Raw genomic sequence first — 20,125 nt, forward strand, 5'->3', positions numbered from 1 at the left:
CCCCGGCCCCGGCCCGGAGAGGCGGGTGCGGGACCGCCCCTGCCCCGCTCGGTCCCTGCGGGGCGGCCCCGCCCGGCCCCCGCCGCCCCCGGTGCCGCTGGCTACGGAGCCGCGGCGCCTGGAGCCGGCGGCGAAGCCTGAGCCAGGGATCTCCCGTGGACCCCCCCCAGGGATCCCCCGTGGACCTCCCCCACGGATCCCCCAGGGATCCCCCGTGGACCCCCCTGGCCCATGGATTCCCCCGCTGGGTCCCCCATGGATCCCTCCCTATAGCCCTCCCCGACCCCCCGCCACGGGTCTCCCCATGGACACCCCCCCCGGATCCCCTCTCCATGGATCCCGGCGTGGACCCTCCCACGGGCCCCCCTCTCGGATTCCCCACGGACCCCCCTGCCCCATGGATGCCCCCCCATGGATTCCCTTGACCCATGGACTCCCCCCCCGTCCCCGTCCCCGTCCCCCCGGATCCCACCTCCCCGATCCCCCCCGGATCCCCCCCCCGGATCCCTCCCCGCCCTGGATCCCCCCGGATCCCCCCCTCCGCGCCGGATCCCCCGCCCCGCTCCCCGCCCCCCCCCCCCCCCCCCGCCGCTGCCCCGGCCCCGCTCCCTCCCCGCCCCGGGCGGGCTCCCGAGGCCCCGCCCCGCCCGCCTCGCCCCGCCCCTTCCGCCGAGGCCCCGCCCCCCCCCCCCCCCCCGGCAGCGGCGATGGCGGCGGCGGGCCGGGACGCGGCCTCCGCCTGCAGCGCGGGCGCGTGGTCGCTGCGGCACCTGCACCTCTCGCTGCGCGTGGCCTTCGCGGCGGCGGGCGCGGGGCGGCTGCACGGGACGGCGCGGCTCGAGCTCCGCTGCGCGCGCGAGGGGGCGGGGCCGCTGCGGCTGGACGCGCACCCCAGCCTGGCCGTGCGCCGCGCCGCGCTCCTGCCGCCCCCCGGCGCCCCCGGCGCCCCGGCCGGGCAGCCGCTGCCGGTCGAGAGCCGCCCCTTCGCCAGCTACGGCAGCGCCCTGCACGTCGCCCTGCCCCAGCCCCCGCGCGCCGGGCAGCTCCTCACCCTCGAGATCGACTACGAGGCGGGCGAGGGGCCCGGGGTGAGCGGGGACGGGGGGAGCTGAGGGGAGACCGGGCACGCGGCGGGCCGAGCCCCCGCCTCCCCCCCTCCCCACCCCCGGGGGAGAGGCCCCGGCTCCGTCAGCAGGGAGCTCCCCTCACCCCGGGGTCGCCCCTCCTGCCCCCAGGTGTGCTGGCTCGCTCCCGAGCAGACGGCGGGGAAGCAGAAGCCCTACATGTACACGCAGGGCCAGGCCGTCCTCAACAGGTCCTTCTTCCCCGGCTTCGACACCCCGTCGGTCAAATGCACGTATTCGGCCACGGTGAAGGTAAGCGGTGGCCCCGGGAGCAGGCGGGGGCGCGGACCCAGCCGTCCCCCTCGCGCCTAGCAGGAGCAAAGCCCTCCGCGAGCCTGCAAAGTTCGCTTGCGGGGAAGCTGCCAGCTCCCTCGCAGGACGCGCCGAAACCGTTGGGGCATCGCATCAGCAGCACCGCCTGGGCCCCTGTGCAGCGCCAGCGCGTTGGAGGCGATGCTCGTCGCACTCGCTTCAAAGCCGCCGCCGCAGGCCCCCAGCAGAGAAGGCACTGAGAAATAATTCGTTTATACTCCTGTTTTTCTCTCATATTCATCTTTCGATGAATACAAACAGACCCCAGCGGCCTTCTTGCTTCTCCCCAGCCGCGCATGCTGGGCGCCGCTTTGTGCAATCACTCGCGAGCGGGTGCACGTGCCGGCCGCCCTGCTGAAAGCTCTTCTCTCCCAGCGGGAGGTGGCCGAAATACTCGGTGCTTGATGCCAAAATACCGGCTAACTGTTGGTTAGCTCTCCTCGTGCTGCTGCATTTGTCTAAGTAATTCCTCTAATTATCACAGAAAACCCTGTTTTTGCCCCGTAGCAGTCCGAGGGCAGCGGGATGCCTGCTCTTGGCCTGTGTAGCAGCGGGAGGGTGATGGGGACGAGCCGAGTTTGGGGGGACACGCTGGAGGAGGGGGATGATGCCGGGCGGCACCGGGTCCCGGTGGGGGTGCTGGGGCTGCCGAGCTTCCAGGATGGAAAGAGCAGCCGCTGGTCCCCAGGTTTAGTACAAAAACGGGACTAAATAATCCACATTCCCTCTTTGCCTGCAGGCGGTCACGCGGTGGCACCGGCACTGGGCCGTGCCGGCCTGCTGCAGGCGAGGGAAGCCGCTTATCGGTGTGACACCAAGCCAAGGCTGATGGCATGCGGTGGCATCAGCTGGTGATGCCGGAATTTATTTATTTTGCCTCTTGCTCCAATTTCCGTCCTTAAAGCTTTGGCAGCGTACCCCCCCCCCCGATGGGCGAGTGCGGGGCTCGGCTGTCGTAGAGCCCCGGTGTGATGCTCTGTACCAAGAAAACCGTATTCCCCGCAGCACCGCGGGGGCTCGCCCCGTGTTTGGAAGAAGAGAGACCAGATCAGTCTCCCAGGGCTCAGCCCAGGCCGGTGGATCGGCCGCGGGTTCTACTTTGGCTTGAGAACGGGAAGAACGAGTTGTTGTGTAAGAAATGGGAGGCGAGCCAGCGTCTGAAGGATCTGCATCCTTTGCCCTTTCAGCACCTGCAGCTCCAGCATTTCTTTATCTTGCTGGCACCTCGCATTGGACACACCAACACTGGGTGTCCCGGTGTTGCACCCAGCCAGTGTTTGAGCCCAAGTGCCGAGTGATGCTGTCACAGGGATGCAGCTGTGATCCTGAGTGGGAGCTCGGTGCATTACTGCTCTGCTCTGCGCCCCAAAACCTGCAGTGCCCACGGACCTGGCCACCTTCAATGTGCCGGGACGTCTTCGCCATCGGACACTGCGGCGTCCCTGGCTGGGTTAGCCGACATCCCACTCTGTACGTTACAGATCTAACAGATGTTTTCATCTACGTGTCCAGGTCCCCGAGGGTTTCACGGCTGTGATGAGTGCCACGAGCTGGGAGAAGCAGAAGGATAACACCTTCGTCTTCAAGATGTCCCAGCCGATTCCCTCCTACCTGATCGCTCTGGCTGTTGGGGACATTGTGTCTGCTGACGTTGGCCCAAGGTAAGTGGCTCTGGAGGAGACCCCAGCATTAAGCCCTGGCTGTGGGAGCCACACGGCGAAGCTGCCGTGCCGTGCTGTCCCGTGGCAGCTGCCTGCTGCCTCTCCCTGCACCACTGGGCATGATCCGGTCAGTCCGCCGTCTGCTGTGGACATGGTGCTGCGTCATCAGACCGCGGGCTCTGCTGGGTGAGGGTGCTTCTTGGTCTCGAGAGTGAGGAGGAGCCTCGGTGCCGGGTCCCCTCGCCTTCGAGGGTGTCCTTGGCTCTGCTCGTTTCACCCCCGTGCACGTGAATGAGGGCAGCGGGTCCCTGCTCACGGAGGGTCCCACGTCTCTTCCCAAGGCCCGTGGTTTGTTCGGGTTCCCGGCTGTCACAGTAGCCATATAAAAGCCCTTTGACATTGAGACAAGGAAAGAAATTACAGCAGTTTGCAATACCAGTCTCATTAGCTTCCTTTATCAGCAGGCTTTTATTTTGCTGTGGAATAAACAAGTGCAGTTTTTGTCTGATGAAGCAATAGGGTAAAAGTCCGCTAATGGTTAAAGCTTCCTCTTTTACACGCTTGGCCAGGAGCCGTGTCTGGGCCGAGCCCTGCCTGATTGAGGCGGCAAAGAAGGAGTACGATGGGGTGATTGAGGAGTTCCTGGCGGTTGGAGAGAAGCTCTTTGGACCTTATGTTTGGGGCAGGTATGGCCTCCTGTTCCTGAAGGGCCGGGGAGGGATCATCCCTCCGTCCCCAGCTGTGTCCGCAGGAAGAAGTGGGTCTGAGCCCAGCCGTCTGCTCTTCCCCGGCAGGTACGACATCCTGTTCATGCCGCCCTCCTTCCCCTTCGGCGGGATGGAGAATCCCTGCCTCACCTTTGCGACGCCCTGCCTGCTGGCCGGGGACCGCTCCCTGGTGGACGTCATCATCCACGAGATCTCCCACAGCTGGTTTGGCAACCTGGTCACCAACGCCACGTGGGGCGAGTTTTGGCTGAACGAGGGCTTCACCATGTACGCCCAGAGGCGCATCTCCACCGAGGTCTACGGTGCGTGGCCTTGCCCGGCCGTGGGGTGCCGAGTCCCCGCGTGCGGCCGTGCCATCGCAGGCAGGACCTGCGTGGGTCCAGCGTCCGTGTGCCGCGGCTCAGCGCATCCCTCCAAGCGCTGCATGCGGGGCCGGAGCCTGTGCTGCGTCTTGGAAGAGGTGAAGAGCAGCAGCCTGCGGCGCCCCGGGCATTTCGTGTTAGCAACAGAACCGCCTTCGCTCTGAGAGATGGATGGAGCCCCCGCAGCCCCGTGCCAGGGACATGGGCACTGCGATCTTGCCCAGCCTCACCTTCCTCTTGCTCTTGCAGCTCCCTTGGGGAGCTGATACCAGCCGTCCTGAGCCCCCCCACCCCGGACACACGGTCACATCCAGCAGCTCAGGTGCTCCCGGCGCTGTTTGCTGCATCCAGATAAATTTAAATGGCTCTAAAAACCTCTTGCTAACCGAGGGCTGGGTTGCCATGCCTCTCTGCAACTCTACCATCCCAATGCCTTGTTTATCGGTTTCTTCCTTTCCCAGCCCATAAGCTAACACTGTTTCCCTTCCGTAGCAGCACCCCTTGTGCTCGAAGCACACAGGGGTCTGGTCGGGGTCTCTGAACGCCTCCTGCTTGTCTCTGCCCAGGTTCGGCGTACACCTGCCTGGAGGCTGCGACGGGAAGGGCTCTCCTGCGCCAGCACATGGACAACACAGGGGAGGACCATCCGCTCAACAAGCTGCGGGTGGTCATCGAGCCAGGTCTGTGGGGTGTCCCCGTCCTCCTGCAGCCGGCCGGGGGGAGCGGGGGCAAGCGAGGTGCGGTGTTGCGGGGGGAAGTCCTGCTGCTGGGGTGTTTCATGGCTTGCAATAAAACCAGCGCTGGCGGTGGGACCCGAGCGAGGCGATGGCTCCAGGAGGGATGTGACAGGCTTGCACCCAGCACAGAAAGCAGAAATCTCGGTGCACGCGAGGGCTGTTTTGTTTTGCAGATGGGCAGATGATTCCTGAGGGTTTTCCCTCTTTCTAGGTGTCAATCCGGACGACACATACAACGAAACGCCCTATGAGAAGGGGTACTGCTTCGTGAGCTACTTGGCCCATCTCGTGGGGGACCAGAGCAAGTTCGATGCCTTCCTCCAGGTCAGTACGGGGAGGTACCAGGTGGAGGTGCCAAGTCATACAAAACCCTGTGGCGCGAGGTCAGAGCGCAGCGGGACCCCGGGAAGGACGGGCTGAACAGGGTGACTGGGGAGAGGAAGAGGAGGTGGGAAACAGAGATGTTCACGGGGGAATGAGATGAGGGCAGAGCTTGGCCCCGCGCTGGGAGCAGGTGGTGGCAATGCTCAGAGGTGTCCTGGGGGATGCAGGGGGCTGGGGAGCCCCTGGGGGGGAACAGGGGCTGGCATGGGCTCAGCAACGCTAAGCCCCCATGAGATGGAGCACGGGGAGGGCCAGGCAGCACTGCTGGGAGGGAGCACATGCGGCATCACGCCCTGGCTGTCCCCGCAGGCCTACGTGAACCGGTTCAAGTTCCAGAGCATCACAGCGGATGACACCCTAGGTTTCTTCCTGGAGTACTTCCCGGAGCTGAAGGAGAAAGGCGTGGACTCCATCCCAGGTCAGCACAGAGCCTTCCTGGCCAGGGGACTGGAGCGCCGCTTTGCAAACCAGCACCCTGTGGGCGTCGGAGTCGTTCCGTGTCCCGTGCAGACCCTGTGCACATCCGTTTGTGGGTTTTACTGGAGATGCTGCTGCTGCTACTGGCCTCGGCTCCGATGGAGGCAGTGCAGCGCTGGCTGGCCCGGGATCAGGGATTAACCTGGGCTCGAGCGCACACCTGCTCAGCCTGAATTTTTCCATCCAGTCTGTGCTCTGCGCTCAGGTGCTGTTCTGTGGGGTTTCCCCATGGACAGCTGAGCCCAGCAAGTCCCTAGCACCAGGATATGAGCATTTGCTGGTGGAGCTGCTGGCGAGCACTGGGATCAGGCTCAGCTGGTGCCCCAGGCTCAGCTCAGGCTTGCTGCGGAGAGCCAGGCTTGGCAGGAGCTTTCTGTGCCGGAGCTGGCTCATCTCACTGGCGGCAGTGGGGCACAAGCACACACTGAGCCCAGGGTGGCTTAACAGCCTCACCCTGTTAGTCTCTGCTTGTCGCCATCCCTGGGCAGGTTTGGTGGTGCTGGGGATGCCCTCGGAGAAGGCAGTGAGATGCCTGGGCAGCAGCACCTGGCGTGGAGTTCAGAAAACCTGTCCCAGCTCTCCCTCCCTTCCTTGCTGCAGGCTTTGAGTTTGACCGCTGGCTGAACACGCCAGGCTGGCCCCCCTACCTGCCCGACCTCTCGCCAGGGGAGCAGCTGATGAAGCCAGCAGACAAGCTGGCAGAGCTCTGGGCAGCTGACGACTTGAACATGGAGGCGATCGAAGCTGTGGACATCACAGCCTGGAGGACGTACCAACTGGTCTACTTCCTGGATCAGGTCCTGCAGAAATCCCCCCTGCCAGAAGGTGAGGGCCAGGTCACCTCCCGGGGCTCCGATGCCCAGGGGAGACATGGGGTGATGTGCCCCAGTCCAGCCAAATGGCTGGGGATGTGAGGAGATGTCAGCAGGATGCGTGGGTGCATGGCCATCAGCCCATCCCCGCTGCGGTCCAGCAGTGCGGTTCCTGGTGTCTGAGAAGCCTCGATCGGTGCAGTGGGGAGTGGAGAGCCAGGGGAAGGGTGTCCCTAGACGTGTGGGGACGCATGCAGTGGCAAGGAGGAGCCCTGCTGTCCCCAGGATGGCTCAGCTGGGCTGTCACCTCCCTGAGTTCACCTCTCCTTGCAGTCTTTGCTGAGGGACCTCCCTACTCTTCGTGCTGGCAACCCAAGCCACTGGGCACGTGGCTCTGCAGACCTGCCTGGCCCCAGGAGGCCCAACACAGGCACCCTCCTGCCCAGAGCCAGCAAGTGCCTGGGATGCTCCTGGAGCTGGGGGTGCTGGGAGGCTCGGGGGGTCCTGGGCTGGCCCGTGGCTGGGAGGATCCCAGAGGATTTGCCGGGGTGGGCTCGCAGGGTCCCCTCGGAGCAGGGGCTGGGAGTTGGAGGCAGAGCCCCCACAGGGGCGGTGACGATCCCCCTCTCGCAGGCAACGTGGAGAGGCTGAGCAAGATGTACCCCAAGATCTCCAAGGCCCAGAATGCTGAGCTGCGACTCCGCTGGTGCCAGATTGTCCTCAAGAACAACCTCGAGGCAGAGTACCACAAGGTCAAGGACTTCCTCCACAGCCAGGTTTGTCCCTGGGCGGCGGCGCTGCACCCGGCAGCGTGCCATCAGGGGAGAGACGGGCACAGGACCTTCTGCGCCAGGGGTTGGCTCTTGCTCTTGACAGACCCACAGAATAGTTTGGGTTGGAAGAGACCTCTAAAGGTCATCTAGTCCAACCCCCCTGCAATGAGCAGGGACATCTTCCACTAGCTCAGGTTGCTCAGAGCCCCGTCCAACCTGACCTTGAATGTTTCCAGGGATGGGGCATCCACCACCTCTCTGGGCAACCTGTTCAGCATCTTGCCACCCTCAGCGTACAACATTTCTTCCTTATGTCCAATTTAACCCTACTCGCGTTCAGTTTAAAACTGCTGCCCCTTGTCCTATCGCTACAGGCCCTACTAAAAAGTCTGTCAACATCTTTTTTATAAGCCCCTTTAAGCACTGATAGGCTGCAATAAGGTCTCCCCAAAGTCTTCTCTTCTCCAGGCTGAACAACCCCAACTCTCTCAGTCTGTCCTCACAGCAGAGGTGTTCCATCCCCCTGATCATTTTTGTGGCCTCCTCTGGACCCGCTCCAACAGCTCCGTGTCTTTCTTATGCTGAGGGCTCCAGCGCTGGACGCAGTGCTCCAGGGGGGGTCTCACCAGAGCAGAGCAGAGGGGCAGACTCCCCTCCCTCGACCTGCTGGCCACGCTGCTTGTAACGCAGCCCAGGATTCGCTTGGCTTTGTAGGCTGCCAGCGCACATTGCCGGCTCATGTCCAATTTGTCACCCACCAGGATCCCTGAGTCCTTCTCTGCAGGGCTGCTCTCCATCCATCCCCCAGTCTGTACCAATAGTGGAGATTGCCCTGACTCGGGTGCAGGACCTTGCACTTGACCTTGTTGAACTTGAGCTTCTCATGGGCCTGCTCCTTCTCCAAGATCAAGGTCTTTTCCTCTCCAGGCGCCACAGTGCCAAGGGCTGACAAGGGTGGCATTTTTCTGCCCTGTCCCATTCCTCTGTGCTCTCCTGGCCAAGAGCAGGGCCATGCTGGAGGTGGTGTGCCCTGGGCGGGGATGTGGGGCTCCTGGGGCTTCACCCTGCTGGAGCCAGGGAGGACGCTGGGGGGGGGTAACGCCCTGCTCTGTCTCTGCAGGGGAAGCAGAAGTACACCCTGCCCCTCTACCGCGCCATGTGGGGTGGGTCGGAGTCAGCCCGGGCCCTGGCCATGGAGACCTTCTCAGCTACAGCCCCCCAGCTCCACGTGAATGTCCAGAACTACATCAAGAAGATCCTGGGCTTGGAGGTGGCGGAGGACTAGAGCAGCCTGGGCTCTGCTCCCTCTGCAGGCTTTCCCCCTGGCAGGACCTCAGCACGCTCTCCCTCACTGCACGTTTCCTTATTAAAATTTGTAATTTTTCTCTTTTTTGTGCTTTTCCTGTTCCCAGCAACCCAGGGGCAGCCTTAGCGTAACTCCCTGCTCCTCGTGCCCAGGAACCGGACTGGTGCCCTGGGAGGGGACTCTGCCAGCCCTGGTCTGGGATGTGCAGGTCACTCCAGGAGGCTGGTGGCTTCTCCTAGTGTTGGCACAGGAGGGACGGGCCTGGAGCAGCTGAAGGAGATCCTGATCTGCACCGGGGTCTGGTCCTTGCTGGGCTCCTGCCATGCTGTGACAGGTCCCACATGGCAGCAGGGCCGGGGGGGGAGCTGGATCTCTGCCTGGGGGGGGGCTGGTGCTGTCAGCACCGTGGGGAGCTGACCCTGCGGGGGCCCTGCAGGCTCTGTGGTGGGTGCAGAGTGGCAAAATGGGGACCACTTGGCTTCAGCCCCCCCCGGGTGCTGCAGAAGGCAGAGGATGAGTTGGGGATTGCTTCTCCTCCTCCCTCTTCACACACTGTCCCCCCCCATCACACTGGGGCTCGCTTTGGGGTTGCGAATAGAGTTGCATTCCTGCTCTCTCACCAGTGGTCCTCCTCCCAGGGGAACAGTGCTCTGCGGAGGGGCAGGCAGCGTGCCAAGCCCCACGGGACAGCTGCCAGCAAACCAGCAGCATTGCGTGTGCTCCCACGCCTGCCCCCAGCTCCGCGCAGGCAGGAGGAGGTGAAGGCGCCCAGCCTCGCTGCACAGCCCCAGGGGAGCCTGTGGCCGGTGGGAGCAGCCGTTGGGGGCCAAGACCATCTCGTAAACCTGGACCTGACACACAGGGAGTGACTACAGCAGATTTCTGAACAGCAGCGTAATGGATGGGGAGTCTCTGCCCCCTGTGCAGCCTGACGGGCTTTTAGCCAGGCGTGTTCAATCAGGAAAAGGAGTCCCTGCTCCGGTGAGCAGCCACACGCTGACTGCAAATGCCGCAAGCCCAAACGGGCACAGAGGTGGTGCCATGTGCTTAGCTGGGACCTGCTCTTTGCAGTTTGCTGGGATAAATCCCAGAGCGTGGACAACGATGCCAGTAAAGCAGGACTTGAGGACTTTAAAGAGCCAGTGTGGCCTACCTATGGTGGAGGCTGTAGGACCAAGACAAAGCTAGACAGCCACGCTGTTACTTATTCCTTATCAAATGCAGGAATATGAGCACACTCCCCAAAATTCCAGTACAAAACTGCCCCAAGGCTGCACTAACAAACACCAGTAAGCCCGGGAACGCTGAGGTGGCGATAACGAGAACACCCAATTGCCTCGGAAAGCACAAATAAACCCCATTGCGCGTGCTGGCCCTGCCGCTAGGCCTGCGGCAGCCGCTCCTCCAACACCAGCTGCTCCTGCCAGACCTCACGTCCCGAGATCCCTTAGGAAACCCAGGGGTGCCCTGTGGGGCTGGCGGGGCCGTCCCTTTTGGGCCGTGCACCCGCCTGATCCTACGGGAAGGTTGGCCTGTCCCCCCCCCACCTCCCCCCTGACAGCCCTGGCACTTCCCCTGCCGCCTCCTCCTGAGACCCAGCACAGCCCCGCAGGGCCAAACCGCGGGGGGACCCGCCGCAGCCCCCGCTGCACTCCCAGGGGCAGGGGGGACAGCTCAGGCTGAAGGAAGGGGGTCAGCCTTGCCCGTGGGGCAGGACCTCTCTTGGAGGGGTGCACAGTCCCGGCACCCTGCACAGCAGCAGCCCAGAGGCAAATCATGACAACGACCTAACGGCATCGTTGACCGCAATTTTTCAGACAATAAATCCCACTGATGTAATGCAACTCTGACCGAGCACTACGGTCACTAGAGCCGGGACTAAGCCAAAACCACCTCCAAAGCACAGATGCCCGCAGTGCCCCGGCTCAGAGGGTGCAGAGACTGTGCATTTCCTTGCTGATGGCCTCAGGAATAATAGTTCCCAAATAGTTTGAGAAAATGGAGTCAAAGGGGCTGGTTATGGCATGGTTGAAACCAGCCCATTCTTCCTTACCGAGGGAACCAGGCTGCGCTTGTTTGGGAAATGGGTGTCCTCTAGTGGATTCAGCATTGCTGAAAATAACTTGTAGTATTCTTACAAGCTGTAGTCTATAACCTTTCTCCATTTGCAGATTTCTGGTTTCTCAGGGAACATGCAGATTGTCGGTGCAATTAACATGACCTCTGACAAGAGACTTCATTACCTATGAGGCATCTGGAAATAATCCCTCCCGTTGAAAATGAGCCCTTGGCTCTCAGATGCATCTGCCACCTCTGGTCTGACTCACCTGAGCAAGCCATCAGCTGGGAGACAGATCGAGTGGTCCCTAAAGCATTTCCCTTGGATTAAATGGAATGACGCATTCTCCACTGCACAGGCTGCAACGCCCTCAGCACACCGAAGCATGCATGTGCATGTCAGGACGCTGAACAGGAGGTCACATCTCGTACTGCTCCGGGAACGCTTTACTGGCCTGAATTAAAAATTATGGCCGCAAGGGTGGAAGCACAGGGGCTGGGCAGCTGTGCTTCCCAGGAGGGATCTTCCACCACTCCAGCTCAAGCCAACTCTTGCCATTCCAGAAAGCCAAGCAGAGAGCAGCACCACGTCAGCGCTGCCTTCTGCTTCACCTCTGCAAACTAGTGCAGCTTAAGGCAGGACAAGATTTTGATTCTCAGCTTCTGTGTCACTCCCTCCTCTGGGCTGCCTCGGTGGCTCTCGGGCTGGGGAGCAGCTCTGTCTGCACGTTTCACCAACACCAGCTGATCTGCGACGCTCCCCAACCAAGCTGCCTAATTCAGCAGCCAGGGAGAGGTAAAGCTCCTCTCCCCTCTGCAGTGTGGGAAGCATCCAGCACGGCGGGGAGCTGGGGAGCTGCAACTGGGAGGGAACAGCAGCTGCTTCTGAACTGGCTGGGAAGGCCGCTCTGCCTTCATTCACCTTCCTGCAAAGGCAACAACTAATGAAGACACTTCAGCATAAAATTAGTAACAAGATGTAGCACGCTTATTTTTAACAAAGTGACCTTCATCAAGCTCGGAGCTCTTTTTGCTTAATTTTTTCCAAAATAAAAGCCAAGTCAATCATGAAATGCCAGGAGAAGATGTTAACTCTTTATTAATAAATTGATTTAGAAAGGCTTAGCGAGACAGGATTAATGGATTTGATGGTCAAAAAGGACCGCTGTAATCTTCTAGTCTGACCTGCTGCAGAGCACAGGTCTGGACTTCCTGCAGCCCACCAATCAAGGCAGCTGCAAAAGGGCTTATCTTTTAATCCACGCCATGGAGAGTCTCTGAAAAGTCACTACATTCTGGTCCAATGGTCAGCCTCACTGTGAACACCATGCTCTCTGTTTCCAGTTTTGTTATATCTGACTTCCACTTACAGCCTCTGGCTGTGTCAGCTGAAGTTCTTTAAATAGTATTCTTTATATATTGTGTTTCAAAGTATTAATGACTCTTTTACTCATGACTGCTTTATTTTACAGTATAAAAGTAATAATGGGCTTGATTCTGGACTTAGTTATTCCCAAAACCACGTGGAATAAATTCATTCCTGAAATGGTTTCAATTTTACATTTCCATAACAGAGACCAAACCCTTCTCCACAAAGGTACAAAACAAGCAAATCCACGGGAGAGCAAGTCAGCTGTCCATGCTCCTCGGGGCCGCCTGCTATGTTGTGTAGACACTCTGAGCAGCTCAGTATGGAATGGTAAAAAAAAAAGAGTCAGCCGTAAAGTGCTAGGTTTTTTGAGGAACAAATGAAAAGTTTGATTACCAAAGCATGTCATATGTCTGAGCCCAGCTCTGCGCACTGCTTGTCTGATATGTGGTTAGCTAACGACTCTATGATGTCAAGAAGGAGTAGCTGACTTAGGGAGCGGAGATTTGGCAACTTGGAGACCTTCAAGGAAAAGAAAAACAGAACAGAAAAAACAGAAATAAATTAAAACCCTCCCCAAACCATAGCTGATGTATCACCGTTTTACCCCTGCCACCCCACGTGAAACAGGCAGGTCAGGCAAGTCAAAGGCTGGTCACGAACGGCGTGAAATCGCAGTCGCGGAGCTGGGCTGCAGAGGACGGCCCACGGGGGCTCCAGTCGCAACTTCCTGTGCTTACAACCCAATTTGAGACTGCTGCATGGAGGGGATGGGAACGGAGAACAGCAGAAATGCTGACCCCAGCACTGCCTCTCTCAGAAAGGAGCCTAATTACTGGTTATATTGACAACTCTACTGCTAATGGATGCCAACTAAGCACTCTCCTAAAAAGCAAAGTCAGGCACCAGCACAGACCTGAACTTTGAAGTCTGTGTTTCTACGGAGAATGTGACTTGGGACCTGATCTCTTCGCTCCCGTGTGCTCCTAAGGAGAGGTTGTGCTTAGTGTCCATGCTGGTTTTGCTGGCACGCCTCCCGCAGTCAAAGCAGGTCACTGGAGCACTAGCCAACAAAAACCTTCGCCACGTCAGATATATGGGAATCTACAACAAACTTCATGCTCTTAGGCTGTTCAGAAGCTCAACTGTTATCAAAAAGGAGCTCTACACATTCCTTCCTTCTCCACAACCTCATAGTAATGAGCCAGTAATCCCTCTTTCAAGAGTTATTAACATACATGCCCAGCCTTGAAGGCAGACTCTGCCTAAAAGCCTGTCCACTTATCCAACCTGTATTAACTGATCTAATAAAAGATATCTCCTCACTCTAAGAAGCTCGACTGTGATAAAGAATAAAGATGTCCTGAGCATCTTTTGAAACCCAGGAAGGAAACGGCTGAGTACGCTTTCAGAAAGAGCTCAGGACATGTGCTTGAAGTAATACCCCCAAAATAAGGGTCCGCGAGGACTGGGAGGGAAAGAGACCCCCTTAACACTGGTGGGAACCCTGCCCCTGCACCAAGGCACGCACTGCGGAGGAACAGATCAGGGTGTCAGCACAAACACTTCAGAACAGCAGTTTTATTAGGGCTTTTGCACAATACTGACACACAAAGAGCCTAAAACCACGTTGCCCAAACTAGCAAACCTCTGGGAACACATCTTCAGTTAGTGTTCTTACTGTGGGGAAAACTCCTTAACAGTCCAAATCGAGAACAGCGTTAATCAAGCTGGAAGAACAGGATATCCCAACGGCCATACACCCGGCCTGCCTAAGCCTTGATGACCCACTGGGCTTGCGCAGCTAGAACAAATCACCCTTCAGAGCCTGTGGCTTGCCAGGGAGCAGAACGGCAAGCATTCGTGCCCAGCCACACATAGAGTCACCCAGCGCCAGGCCAAAAATCACACACTGAAGCCTCTCAGGCCAAAGAAAAACACTGCATAATTAAGATTTCTTCGTGCACATCTGTTTGACAGTCTTCCAGCCACATTTTGATGAAAACTGTTCTAACAGTCAACAGTTTAAATATAAAACATTTCCACATATTCTGGTTAGTGGAGTACAATTGAGTAACGCCCTTCAGTTCAAATCTCTTTTTCTGAAATGTCGCAACGTTCCTTTCCCCCGCGGTACGTTCTGGTGAGAATCGCGCCAACCTGTTTGTCTTCCTGTGGCCTCCACTGGGAAGTTGAGACCGTGAGACTTCAGCTCTCAGGGACTGTAACGCATTGACCCCAAACCCGAGGAGATGTCCCAACCACCAGGCTATCCTGTAACCCACGGTGGGACCATTCTCCGTCCCCTGCTGAAGTTGGGCCACTGCAGGATTCATGAGGCCAGAAGAAAATACATTAAGATAAAGGCAGGGGCTGTAACCTCATGCTGGGGACACTCCACTGAGAGTGCAATTTCTGGATGCTGGCTCCACTCTCAAAGCTTTTTATGCATTTTCAGTTATTTCTGAATGTAAAATGCATTACACTTGGGCAACTTAGGCATTTAATAAAGAGCCTGAATACCTCCTTCTGTCTCATCTCTAGATACAAACTGGGCTGAGTGGTGCTTTCCTTCCCCGTGGGCAGCAGCAGGAGGATTGCGAGATTAAATATACAGAAGATAGAGAGCTACTTGAATACTAACTAGGGAATTATTATCAGTAAGTGTGTAGCATCCAGAAATCTCAATTCCTATGATTTATCTATCGATTTCAACAATGCTAATGGTTGTGCAACAAACTTGTGACATGTTGGGAAACTCTCACGGAGGGATCGTATCTCATAGGAACAACTAAATGACAATACCCTTCTTCTCTCGAGTGAGGACAGGAATATCAGCATGTCAGGCTCTTGACCTTTCCTATCACTAATGCATCATCCCACGTATCAAAACATGGGAACTACAGAAAGCCCAGCCAGGATGTGGTAATTTGCCTTTTGAGCACATGACAGCCTAACATCTATGGCAGAGAATACTTCAAGAGAAATATGAACAGCACACTCGTAACCGCTAGGGAAAGAGACATTTGTGCCCTCAATACATAACAAACTTATCTTGCTATACACATGAGAACCCAACGATGGCATGGCGCAAAATTAACAGCTAGAACAAGTGGAAATGGAAGCAATTCCGTGTAACTTCTGTTTTGAAAGGTCTTCACATTTCCAGACCAGGCTGTTCTAGTCTTTCATTTATTTTAGTGTCAAAAGTATGCCTAGCAGACTTGTCAGTGAGTGTCAGTGATACGCAGCCAGCTCTCAGCTGTCTCACATCAGAAAGAATGAAGTGGATTCCTGTATTAATGCGTCTTTAACCAATGCAGCGACAGAGGACAGCAGCTCTCAAAAGCCCCAGAAAAGATGCAACCAACCTTGGTGAACTGGTGAACGATGATGTGCAGGCAGTGCCTCTTCATGTCCAGGGCCTGGGTCTTGTCAGCTGCCTCTAAAATCTAGAGCAAAACCAACGATGTGATTTTCCTTCTGCATGGCTCAGATGTACAGGACACAAACACTGTTCTGACTCAGAGGAGGTAATTCCTTTGAGCTAGGGAAACATCTCCATTTTTCACTACAAACCTGAATCTTTTCTGAACTATTCAAAAATAAGCCTTGGATTTAAAATGTGTGGAGTCCTCAGGAGACAATCAGCAGGAAATTGCAGATCTGTTTCAGAGCCAGGTTCCCTGAAGTGCCCCAGTGAGACTGGCACGGCAAGAGCAGTGGGTTCGGTCTGCCTACCTAGTAGATGGCTTTGTAGGCTTTCTTATCACAAAATATTTTTTTGCTAGCTTAAACTTCATTGCCAGATCCTGTCAGCATTACTGATAAAATAAGACTAACGTCACCTGCACATCACTGTTTGCCCTGGTACAAATGTCTACTGAAAAAAGGTTTGAAGTTGAGTGCTGAGCACATGGTACATCTTAAAAAGCCCTCTAGAAACACTGGTCTACAATGGGGGACGAAGAGCTCAGGAGGAACATCCTGTTGGCCAGTTCAGCAATATCTGCTAACACTTCAGCACAGGAGCACTAGTGATACAAAAAGCAGATATGGAAATAAAGCCGCTGAAGGCTGCGCTCCTGCATACATGTTAACCACGCAGGGCCACTGTCATTAGAAGGGTTTGTGCAGTCTCAGCGGATGTCAGTTTGGAACCGACTCAGTGAACCTGGCACTGGGGGCACCCACTTGACTAGACCCTTCGGCTTTCCTGTATCTAAGTCAAGCAACTAATTAAAGCTGCTTGGGGACAATTACCTGGAGTACGTTCTCCACTGTGACATTCATTTCTAGATTCTGCTTACAATAGGCTTGCAGTCTGTTGTTGGAGAAGCCGTAATAGTAAGGTGCAGCAAAGAGGTAGCTGTTAATCTCATTAAGGGAAAAAACATAAAGCAAAGGTAACAGCACTGATTGTAAATACAAATCAACGACAGAAGTTAACATGCAGTGCCTGTTAATGCAACCCTGACAAATAATCCTCCCAGGTTGTGCCTGGCAATCTAGAGCAAAAGGAAGGGGAGCTGCTGTACCTGCACTTTAGACAGATACTTCAATTACTTTAGATTTAAGGATACAGGGAGTCTTCAGGAGGCATGTTTACTTCTCCATAATAAATGTATCTAAGCATGGATTCAAATGCTTGCTTGCTGGGAACCATTTCGCCTATAGAAATATTCACTTGCCCATCTTCTGGCATGAAGGAACGGAACATGGCTTCAAAGTAACTGGAAAAGGAAATAAAACTGATGTAACACATTCTGCAGACAGATGGTTTAACCCAGTATTGTTCAAAGGCTGCTATTAAGCCCTACAGCTTCCAAAGCAAATTCAGGTGACAACCTGGGCAAAAACACTGCTCAATTGTTGTTTCATGTATGTCTGCCTGTGAGAGAACTCCAAATATAATCCCCCTAATTTCCATCAGCACTACCTGAAATTTGTCTCCATTTCTTGAAAATTAGGGCACATGGTGCTTTGATTTTTGTCCAATTTGCATAAAACCCAGTAGAGAGCTTAAAGCATTATGAATTTCCTTGGTATCTACAGGCTGCCAATCATGCAGGGTTGTTTTAAGAGCTGTGAAATGCTTCTGGTAAAATACCACGGTAACTAATACTGAATATTTTTACTGGGACTGGAAAAAAATTGTGACAGTATTTGAAATAGAAATTTTATGTGAACACAATGACTTGCAGAACATAAAGGTGCAGGTACACAGAACACAAGCGAGGGACAAACCCACTTCACCCACATACTGAGGAGGGAGAATACTGCCCGTCTTCAGAAGGGTGAACTTGCCTCTGCAGCAACGTATGGGAACAATCTAGTCTCTGTTATGCACCACTTTTTGTTATGCTTATTCATACCCAGTCTTAAATATCAGCAAGTGAGAAAGAGATTCAAGTTTCACATGACTCAAAATGGATGTTCACCATCAGAAGACTCTTTCTGACCTCAGAGGACATCTGTTGCTTTCCACTTCACTGAAACCGACTTATACTTTACACCCTTTTTCCCTTCCTGTGACTTTACAGATTCTTTGTCTTGCAGTACACCTTCTTACACATCCTCTAGAAAATCTCCACAATTTTCATTTCCTCCTGTCTTTCCCTGCTGGGTATCAAATTGAAAAAAATATTTAATCACTGTTGCTTAAAGGCTTATTACACTCATTGAGCAAAGCTGCATCTTACACTTCATGCAGATACAAAGTTCCTCCCTGTCTTCTAAAAAAGGCAAGCTGACCCACAGATTGCACAGCACTGAATTTTACACATACAATATTTGTTATCGTTTTAGTAAACAGCTACTCACCTGGAGCGGGCTGCTAGGATTGCTTTATGGGCTGGCCGTGGGTGGCCGTCTAAGAGAAGGATGATATCACAGAATTCAGTCCCAGCTCCTTCTAGGTAAGCCTTCATGTCCTGAATTAAAGATGTTCCTGAAAGTTAACATAATGAAATAGCTAAAGACACGATAGTTCCAGGTGACCAGGTACTATCAAACTAATATATGGCCAAGCCATAGCTCCAGACCCTCTTTCCTTTGGGACCCTTGGCGTGAGTTTGAGGCAGGCCCTTCCTCATAATCTTGGAGCAAAATGAGCTTCATCCTTCCCCATCGCAATCCATTACCTACTGCCCATCCCAGAAACAAACCTGGCAGCTCTGCTTTCAAACTGCTGACAGCAAACACCGGCAGTGGCCACGCTGAAAGGTGTTCTCTATAGATAAAGAAATCTGATTTTTCCCCACCCTTTTCTTCTCATTTCCAACCACCAGGAATATAAAATTTTGTCTCTTAATGGAAAAGCTTTCCCAAATCCTCAATAAAGGCTTCTTTTATCCAACATTTTAATTAACCTTTGAAAATACACAATAACTGAGAAATAGAGCACATTCAAGTCTGATCCAAATTCACTCATATTTTCAAAGTTCATCTTTCAATTTTTTGATGTTTGGGTCTCTTGCAGCGTTCCAGCTCCAGATACAGAAGCTGGCTATGCCATCTTCCCGGAGGATGCACCTCTCTTCTCCCTGGGACAAATGCCAGCCAGAGGCTTTCTACTTGACCTTCCAGGACTGGCTTCCCCATCTTTTTCTCCAGTCCCCAATTCTTTTTGTGCAGTATTCCAAATCAATACTGGCAATGCCTCCGAATTTTGTGGCCTCAGCTAATCTCATTATTACATTCCTTTTTTTGAGTGTGTTGGGATGATGAAGTCTTGAATAAGGCTAGTCCCAAATCAGTCCTTGATGAATTCTGTAATAGAACTGTAAATCAAATCTTCTCCTTCCAGCACAATCACAGAATGAAAACTAAAGACATGACCATTAGTACAGGTTATTTATCTTCTCAAAGTCTTCTCCTCCATATCTTCTCTTCCTTTCTTCCATTAACTTTTCTTTTTCTTGGTTAATTTTTCCATGCTTTTTTTTCCCTCTCCCCCTCTTTCTCTCACAATAAGGTCTACCTTGTCAGCACTGGCTTACTCACAAGATCTTCTGCCTTACTCCTGCTCCTTCTTCGGTGAAAACCTATGAGCAGGCCAACCCTCCCACTCAGCTTTGTTACCTTCTAGTCCACTTAAACTGAATGTCCACTGCCTTTTCTTTGAATCATCTCATGCCTCTTCTCTCCCTGAACAGAATCAGGGTATTTTATTGCAAGTAGAACACGACTATATTTAACATGACCTTTCATGTATTTTGATGGGGATAACGTTCTGAAGTGAACAGTGACTGAAGCTCACTGGAAAAAGAACCGGCATGCCCTGTCTTAGTCTGGGAAACAGCCTAAGCACAGTTATACCAACTGAAGAATCGGTGGTCTGCAGTGGTTTACTTCCTAGGCTGTTTCCTAGACTAAACAAACCATTAGCAATGCAAAAACAGCACAACTAATAATTTTATAAAGCATAAAGTTACCGATGTCAAGCGGCTGATCAGAATGTGTTCGAACAGGAGGTTGCTGTTTTCTCCGTACAATCTCCACTATGAGGGATGAAGAAAGATGCTCAAACTCCTTCATCATTATTACCTGATTAAAATGTGATTCCTTCACCACAAAGTTCAGGCAATGTTCCTTAAAAAAAAAAACAATTTTAATAAAAAAATTACAGTTTACTGTATGAAGTCATCCTACAGCATCACATAAATGTTACCATTTATGATGGCAAACTGCCATCCTTTTCTTACGACCCTCCACATGGATCCTGCAGCTGGAACTATCGAACAATGATCTCCTTCCTAAGTGACCATTTAGGCTCCCACTTGAACAGGAAATTCAGGACAATTCTAAGCATCCAGAAAAACCTGACTAAGAAATAATAACAAGAAAAAGATTATTGTCGCCCATCTAGCTGCTCTGAAGACTTCTAAAATGGGAATCTCGGGAGACGCCGCAAACCTCATGGAGCTAACTAAGATTGGTTGCTATTTCATAATAATTCTTTATACAATTAGATACCAAAAGTTAATTAGAAGGGTGAAGAGATCTTAACTCTTAACACTA

The 20,125-nt window shown here is 54.3% G+C and overlaps 2 protein-coding genes across 3 annotated transcripts in view; one reads left to right on the top strand and one right to left on the bottom strand.

The window, feature by feature from the left end:
- Positions 1-707: 707 nt before the first annotated feature.
- On the top strand, positions 708-8,754 carry RNPEP (arginyl aminopeptidase). The gene is made up of 11 exons (XM_076358068.1): positions 708-1,088; positions 1,236-1,376; positions 2,949-3,097; positions 3,667-3,783; positions 3,892-4,127; positions 4,754-4,867; positions 5,136-5,248; positions 5,618-5,726; positions 6,386-6,610; positions 7,231-7,373; positions 8,491-8,754. The coding sequence occupies exons 1-11, from the start codon at positions 708-710 to the stop codon at positions 8,653-8,655; spliced, it is 1,893 nt and encodes a 630-aa protein (XP_076214183.1). The 3' UTR covers positions 8,656-8,754.
- Positions 8,755-11,807: 3,053 nt separating this feature from the next.
- The window catches only part of LZTR1 (leucine zipper like post translational regulator 1), a 37,458-nt gene continuing 29,140 nt past the window's right edge, over positions 11,808-20,125 (bottom strand). For both annotated transcript variants that reach the window (XM_076357878.1, XM_076357877.1), the window contains 6 exons: positions 19,540-19,696; positions 17,927-18,053; positions 16,687-16,836; positions 16,367-16,472; positions 15,475-15,555; positions 11,808-12,625 (listed from right to left, as the gene is read on the bottom strand). In XM_076357878.1, the coding sequence (XP_076213993.1) occupies positions 12,509-12,625; positions 15,475-15,555; positions 16,367-16,472; positions 16,687-16,836; positions 17,927-18,053; positions 19,540-19,696 (738 nt within the window). In that variant the 3' untranslated portion in view covers positions 11,808-12,508. The remainder of the gene's footprint in view (positions 12,626-15,474; positions 15,556-16,366; positions 16,473-16,686; positions 16,837-17,926; positions 18,054-19,539; positions 19,697-20,125) is intronic.

Source organism: Aptenodytes patagonicus, chromosome 22 (genome assembly GCF_965638725.1).
Source record: "Aptenodytes patagonicus chromosome 22, bAptPat1.pri.cur, whole genome shotgun sequence".
In the NCBI taxonomy this organism is placed as follows: domain Eukaryota; kingdom Metazoa; phylum Chordata; class Aves; order Sphenisciformes; family Spheniscidae; genus Aptenodytes; species Aptenodytes patagonicus.

Coding starts and splice junctions, on each gene's coding strand:
- RNPEP (XM_076358068.1), top strand. CDS start 708: ATGGCGGCGGCGGGCCGGGACGCGGCCTCCGCCTGCAGCGCGGGCGCG. Junction 4,128..4,753: donor CATCTCCACCGAGGTCTACG/GTGCGTGGCCTT, acceptor GTCTCTGCCCAG/GTTCGGCGTACACCTGCCTG. Junction 5,249..5,617: donor AGTTCGATGCCTTCCTCCAG/GTCAGTACGGGG, acceptor CTGTCCCCGCAG/GCCTACGTGAACCGGTTCAA.